Raw genomic sequence first — 7,905 nt, forward strand, 5'->3', positions numbered from 1 at the left:
ACCATCCAACCTCTGCTTAAAAATCTCCAAGGAAGGAGAATCCACAACCTTTTTGAGGGAGTCCATTCTACTTTCAAACAGAAAGTTCTTCCTTATGTTTAGTTGAAAGATCTTTTCTTGCAACTTGAAAACACTGGTGCGGGTCCTACCCTCTGGAGTAGGTTAAAAGAAGCTTCCTGTATCTTTCATGTGACAGTCCTTGATATAGTTGAAGATGGCTATCATATCTCCTCTCAGTCTCCTCTTTTCCGGGCTAAACATACCCAACTCCTTTAACCGTATCTCATAAGTCTTGGTTTCCATACCCTTGATCATTTTGGTTGCCCTCCTCTGCACACATTCCAGCTTATCAATATCCTTCTTAAATTGTGGCACTCAGGACTTGACACAGGACTCCAGGTGTGGTCTGACCGAGGCAAAATAAAATGGTACTATTAACTTCCATTCATCTGGACACTAGCCTTCCAATAGGAGGTTATGCCATGTCAATATCGTTAAGTTGTGTAATCTGCCTGCAAATTATTACCCCTGGCACTGCATTTACATTTGAACAGCTGAATGGCCAGCAACAGAGTCCATTTAGTGCTTTAACATTAATTAGTAAAAATAAGCCAAGGTCACGTAAGCCATTCCTTTGGAAAGATTCCACACGTAACGTTCATAATCAAATATTTATTTGATCATTCAAAAGTGCCATTTTAAAAGTATGCTGGACCATAAGAGCATCAGTCAGTTTCAGGGGGAGTCAATCACTCACAAACATTTGTTAGAACCAAGAAAGAAATTTCAATATGATTGCAACTGCCAATTTTGCAGTCACTAGCACTTAACAGCAAACCTATGATAAAGGAATAATTCTTGCAAAAAGGTACTGAGATGGTGACTTAAAGGCAAAGGAGCACTAAATATTGATCCATTTCAAAATACCAAATCCAAACACTGAAGCACCAACAACAACTGCTTAAGGAGAACCATTTTTATTGTTTTCATCGTACAGCTGACTAGGTTTTTATGGAGGAGGAGGAAGCATCTCGAGATGTTTAGACAGTCTCTCTCATGATCTTGCTTAGTTTCTGAATCTTGGTCTTTGTCGACATGTCAACGAATTTCTCTCCAATGCTGACAACCATTCCACCCAAGATTGTTGGGTCAGTCTAGGGGGGGAAACCAAGATTCCTAATTAGAATTCCCTAGTGAGAATAATGGGCTACATGATAACAGAAAAGACTACAATGCTTGGGTTTAAGATCTTGACAAATCAATAGTATTAGACAGATTAAATATGTTCAAGTTGCTTTGCAGAGAAGTAGTTTTGTAGGCTGCTCGGCCCAAAACTCATTATGTTTGGCTCAAGAACGGTTCTTACAGAGCAAAATTTACCTGCACAAGACAGGGTAATATAATGGGTTTTTTTACTGATACTTCTGTTGTCAATGTTTAAGTTTTCAGAGATCAGAAGAAATACTATGATTACGATTAGCGCTACATTAGATTCCACCCTACGGCTCTTATGCCTCCTTGTCCCTATGGGTTTTTTTGGGGGGGGGGGTAGATTTGCTTGTTGCTTCCAATTGAATTGGCTATTCGAAGTCTAAAGCAATTGAACAGCCAACAGACCATAGGAAGACATTTCTTTGGGCGCCTGTTTGAAACCAGTGGCTACAGCAAGCCAGCAGCCTTGATTCAGGGCCAAGTCCCTATGGTTTATGAGAGCAATGGGGAAGCTCCAGCCATCAGGCCAAATTTGGTCCATGAAGCTCTTTCCCCAAGTCATGCCCATCTGCTCCACACTTGACATAATAAGTGATGTCCGATGTGGGGCAGATAAAGAGATGTGGCTGGATCTGCTGTACAGCAAAGCTCCCTGTAGGGAACTCAGCCGTGCAGGTATTCCCTGCAGAAGACACGGTTGAATAATGGTCAGGTGACTGAAAGGTTAGTTGTCCCGCCTGCCAATGTTGACATAAGGGGGTGGGAACAGAGTGATTTGACCTGCCAAGTCATAAAGATACCTCATCCCTGGCTTATGATAAGCTTGGACAGCTAGGCTGCCCAATACGCATTATCCACATCTGGAAGAGGATGTATTTTCCTTTAAGGGAAGCTTTCTATGGCCGATGGGGAAGTTCTTCTAGATTGTTGAGATGGCCCTTCTTAGTCACCTTTAATTTATTACAGAGTCTTCTGTTTTACATAGCTGTAACCATACCTTTATCTCCAGTTTCAGTATTTCTCCTTTAGCTAAAAAGCCATTCAAAGCTGTCTTCAGCTCCGTAAGATTAGCGTCATCCAAGGGCTTAACGTATTGAGACAAAAATAGAGAGCTTCAGAAAGTTAACAAGCAACGATGTAACAGAAAGCTAAACGATCAGCCCCCATGACTGACTGACATACAATACAATAAGGTTGTGGCATTTTTATGCTTGGAAACAGAAAGTGGCAGCATTCTTGCTTGGCTTAGTAAATAGCAATTGGATATTTTACACAAGTTAACTGAAATTCACTTTTTAGGAGTCAAAATGTCTGCAATATGTGTTTTAATCTGTGACATCTTCTGAGTAAAAAAGGTTTTAAGATGTACCATGCACTCACAATGTATAGGGTCAGTATAGGGTCTGGAGTAACATTAAAGTTAGGCTGCAGTATGGTTTATTTTTTTAAAAAAACTTGGCTAAGAGTTTTTCACAAATCACAATGCTACAAGCGAGGCGAAAAATAAAGAGGACTTCTTCCCTTGTCTCATTCTGTGGCCCTCTCCACTGCAGAGAACTAGAGTTGAAAACTAGGAAAGCTCTAAGGAATGGAGTGGCAGAATTGTTCAGAGAAGCTAGAAAATGTTGGGAAAATGCTGAAAATAGGAGTACTAATTAATGACTAATCCAAGTGTTATATAGCGTTGTCCTCAGTTATTACGAAAAAAGCTAGATGTTGGTCCTGTCTCAGAATATTAACATTTTGCCACCTAAAATTAAGATAGCATATAAAGTGAACAGGAAAAACTATGTTTGCTAGTACAGATGAATTTAAGAATACTTGACTGGGTTAAATAGATTAAAGTCACAAGAGGAACAAGTGCTTGCAACAGTTCAATGTGACATAAATACTGAAGTTCCAATAACCCTTTTTCAGACATATGTTAAGTGCTAGTAAACAAAGTACCATTCATTTTGCAAATATAACCCTTCCCCAACTTCTTTACACTATAGGTCAGATTGCGGTCCTGTAGACGATGCTAAGACTACAAGCTCCATCTTCCTGGTCAATGGGAAGGATGAAAGTAGTACTCCAAAACATCTGGAGAACATCAGGCTCGGGAAGGTGGCTTTAGACTAAGAAACCCTGAAGACCACAAAACCTCTAAATGAAGTTTTGCATGCCATTTGCTTACCTGAGCAGTGGTTACGGAGCATAAAACTTCTCCGCGGAATGCACTCATAATCTTAGCAAATGCAGAAATTACACCTGGCGTGTTTTTCAAGCGACCATTTTCAGCAAGCAAATCTTGGAAAAAGATTGAGCAGGTGTTACATTATGTACATTCAAACTGTACTAAAAGGGTAATGAAACAGTGCCAAATTACAAAGAAAATCTTCCAGTCTAAACTGTGTTTACAATATTACAGTACTATTATTCGAAGCCCATTTGTCAAGCTCAACCCACTTTATTGTGTTCATCCACAGAGAGACTGCTACTACTTACTGATAAAGTTGACAGTGACAGGTGACATTTTCTCTTTAGCTAAAATTTCATTCACGGTCTTTTGCTTTACTGCACTCTTTACGTGAGGATTCATGACAATGACAGATAATTTAGGGTCCTTCAGAAGTGTCTGGATTTGGAACAAGAAAAGCATCTCTTGGTCAAAATCAGATTTGCTTCTAGTCAGAGCAACATAACTATAATGGAACATAAAGGTATTTAAGTTGCCCTTTTAACTAAATATAACAAACCACAGAGAAAAGACTTTTGCCCTAACAAGGAAACAGCATAAGTAAAAAAAAGGACTTGCATCAGCATCTTCATTGGAAATGGATGCTAAGTGGTGTGCAATAGGACTATATAAAATCACATTACCAGAACTCGAGTCAGCTCTTTCTCAACCTGGTCCAACTTCTTCTGCTTAGAAGCAGCAGAGTAGAGCGCAGTGGCATATCGACCTTCCAGCCCAAATACTTGAATTGGTGGCTTCAGAGGGGGGGGAAATACAAGGTATAAAAATTAATGCACAAGACAAAACTATTTCAATTTATTCTCAATGATCCATTGCCTAGCAAGCATACTCATTCCTCAATGTCCCCTTTTTGTGGGGAGTGGGGTTCTCTCTTAAGTTAATTTCAATTTTTTGGGTGTATTTCTGTAAACTTCTGAGTTCTCCCAGGGATGGCAATACTTTCCTCTTGTACATCAGTGGTGCTGTTTTAGCTACATAAAGATTGGCACCCCACCCTGCCAGCACTGCTAATAGAGTGATAGGTGTAATACCAGATTTTTTAAAAAAAAAACACAACAAAATTCCCATAGTCCGTTGCTGTGTTTTAACAAAACAAAAATGCATAATTAGGAACTCTTAATATTAAGGCATAACTAATTTGTGTTAAGTATTGGCCAATTTGTACTCTTGCTTAAGAACGTAAGAGAAATCCAGCAAATGAAACCAAGATTCATCCAAACCCCCAGCCTTCCCAGAAATCCCAGAAACTGACAGGTGCTAGCTGATCCACTGGAAATTGGTCAGCAAGACAATGCAGAGGCATAAGATGGTTCATTAAACACACTACACAGCAGCTGCAGCCACAGACCCTAAGAGCTGATTTTCAATTGTGACTGGCCACATTATAAAGCTTGCGTCTATCATATTGAGGTTGGATTCTACATGATTGCTAGCTATAAATATGGACATTGACGCTAGTTTAAGTGGCACACAAGGCCCTGCATTCTGCAATCTAGATATATTTATCTAGAACCCTGATCTTTAATTGGAAGTAAATCATCCTAACTGCAATTGAGCCTCTTTCCTGGTAAACATTTTCAGGTTCTTATCAGGTTGCTCCTGTACACTTGCCACCTGCAACAATATCCACCTGAAACTTGGTGCAATTAATCTGCACAGTTTTGTAAAATAAATAAACAAACTTACCTGTACCAGTTTTGATGCTGGCCTGATTAGGGAGGTGCTGAAGTGGCGCACCTACAGTAAGAAAAAGTTGTCATTTACATTATATTATTTTAAAAAGCAGTGAAATCCAACATTAGTCATAAATGGATGTTTTTATTTAAATTGGATTTTTAAAAGAAAATGCTTTTGGAGGAAAAATCTTTCTAAATATAGTTTTCTATTTAAGTTACATTATAGTGCAAAGGCTATTAATCAGGAAATAAGGATTTGTTTTAAGTTTTTCATGTGTGGTGAAACTCCTTCTAAGGTTGTTTTAAAAAACTGTTTAACCACATGAGTTAACAAACATGGATACATATGCTATAATGTTATTATTTTAGTTAAATAAATTGTTTAAATTGTTATTAAGGAAATTATTATTTTTCTCCTTCCAGTTAAGATATGTACAGCAGAAAAGTTGTCCAAATATAAACAGTTAACTTATTAAACCTCACAATAATTTCATAATTATCTGTTTAGGTATTTCTAATAGCACAGTATAACCAAATCAGTAATTTTTGATGTAACTGTAAAAACTACTCTGAAAATTTATTATTCCAAAATCATCTGGTTGTAAATATGAAGATTATACCAGCAAGAATGTCTTTCTGTAAAAAAATGATTTAAATCAAAGCTTACTGACTAGTGATTTAAATTGATTTGATTTAAATCAAAGCAAATCCACCCTGCTCCTTCCCAAGCATTTCTTGTGTTGCTTTCATCTTTTGGTAGGCAAGAAACCACACAGGTCTCCCATCAGAACCCTATGCTTGTCTACCATGAACTACAGAGGAGAGGTCAGGGCTGGGGCAAGATCCAAGGAGGCAAACCAAACAGGGCCAATGGGCCACAGGTCAGTACGGCAGCACATCTCTTTTATGGAGACGGTCCCAGCATCGCCAGTTGGGATGCCAGAGACTCCTACCCGAAACCCGGGTCAAAGCCAGTCCAGAAGTCTTGAAAGACCTACATTGGCTCCTAGTACACTTCCGAGCACAATTCAAAGTGTTGGCCTTTAAAGCCCTAAACGGCCTCGGTCCAGTATACCTGAAGGAGCGTCTCCACCTCCATCGTTCTGCCCGGACACTGAGGTCCAGCGCCAAGGGCCTTCTGGCGGTTCCCTCCCTGCGAGAAGTGAGGTTACAGGGAACCAGGCAGAGGGCCTTCTCGGTAGTGGTGCCCGCCCTGTGGAATGCCCTCCAATCAGATGTCAAAGGAATACAGTCATACCTCAGGTTGAAGTTGCTTCAGGTTGAGCATTTTCAGGTTGTGCTCTGCGGCGAGCCGGAAGTAATGGAATGCGTTCCTTCTGGGTTTCGTCACTCACGCATGCGTAGACACTCAAAATGACGTCACGCACATGTGCAGAAGCGGCAAATCACAACCCGCGCAGACGTGGGTTGCGTTCACTTCAGGATGCGAACGGGGCTCCGGAACGGATCCCATTCGCACCCAGAGATACCACTGTAAACAACTATCTGACATTTAGAAGACATCTGAAGGCAGCCCTGTTTAGGGAAGCTTTTTAATGACTGATGCTTTAAGGTATTTTTAATCGCCTGTTGGAAGCCGCCCAGAGTGGCTGGGGAAACTCAGCCAGATGGGCAGGGTATAAATAATAAATTATTATTATTATTATTAGTAGTAGTAATAATAATAAAGTAGTAGTAGTAGTAGTAGTAGTAGTACTGCTCTAGATAGGCCAATGGTTTGACTCAGAGTCAGGCCCCTTCCTAGGTTCCAGTGGCAGGAGGACTTAGCAGAGGAGCCTGGCTCGCTGAGCTTCCTTCTTTATCTCTGGCATCAAAGGAAGCCCAGGCTGCAGACCAGGCACTCACACCGCAGCCCCTGAAACCCTCCAAGTCCTCTTAGGGCCACTTGGGTTTAAGACTTTCCCCTCTCCTCCTCTTCCTCCTTCTCCCAAAGCCTCCAGGCTTCAGTCTCGGAAGCCAAGTGAGGCATCCTCAGGTAAGAGACCTGCCCCCAGCAGAACCCCCTCTTCCTTCCCAAGGCTTCGTTGCTCACCTTCTGAGCCAAACCTGCTGCAGCAGCCATCTTCTCCTCCTGTAGGTCAAGCCGGGCCCTTCCCCGTCCTCGAGACAAGAGGAGCGCAGGCGCAAGGTCTCGACTCCGGCCACGCAGGCGCAAGGCTTTCTGGGAATCGTAGTTTCTGTAGAACTAGCCGCCCGAGTGGGCGGGGCGGAAAGAGGCAAGGCGGAAGACCATAAGTTTGCGTGGAGGGCGGCACGTGCGAGTTTGGGATGCGAGAAGGAACATTATTTTTTTCTTGGGATCGTAAGGTTCCGGGGAATGCAGCTTCGTGTTCCGAGTACTGTATCCTGCTTTGCAAACTGCCGAGAGAAGAAAGTGTGCTTAAAGGAAGCAAGGCAAAAGTTTTGTGTTTTTTTTAATGCATAAGCGTAATTTACACCTTAGGGAAGTTTTTAATGACTGATATTTTAATGTATTTTTATTCTTTTGTTGGAAGCCGCCGAGAGTGGCTGGGGAAACCCAGCCAGATGGGCGGGGTATAAATAATAATAATAATAATAATAATAATAAGCTACCCTGAATTTATTACGTGCCTTTTTTGAAGCGGAGTTTAATGCTTATTACGCATGAAGGCATACACGTTGCGGTCGTACTTAATATTAGCACGCTCGTTTCTCAAACGTGTTGTAAGTTTACATTTTGTTTATCAGGTGACTGGTAAGATCCTCTCTGTGTTGCCAACCTGGGTTCTTTTAACC

At 41.2% G+C, this 7,905-nt stretch overlaps 1 protein-coding gene across 1 annotated transcript; it reads right to left on the bottom strand.

Annotated features, from left to right (window-relative positions):
• Window positions 1–961: 961 nt before the first annotated feature.
• Window positions 962–7,308, bottom strand: ATP5PO (ATP synthase peripheral stalk subunit OSCP). Its single transcript, XM_083438745.1, has 7 exons — window positions 7,181–7,308; window positions 5,138–5,188; window positions 4,075–4,185; window positions 3,700–3,829; window positions 3,389–3,501; window positions 2,210–2,296; window positions 962–1,154 (listed from the first exon to the last, which is right to left on the bottom strand). The coding sequence occupies exons 1-7, from the start codon at window positions 7,208–7,210 to the stop codon at window positions 1,041–1,043; spliced, it is 636 nt and encodes a 211-aa protein (XP_083294871.1). The 5' UTR covers window positions 7,211–7,308; the 3' UTR covers window positions 962–1,040.
• Between the last annotated feature and the right edge of the window lie 597 nt (window positions 7,309–7,905).

Source organism: Podarcis tiliguerta (genome assembly GCF_965153285.1).
Source record: "Podarcis tiliguerta genome assembly, chromosome: 4".
Taxonomy (NCBI): Eukaryota; Metazoa; Chordata; class Lepidosauria; order Squamata; family Lacertidae; genus Podarcis; species Podarcis tiliguerta.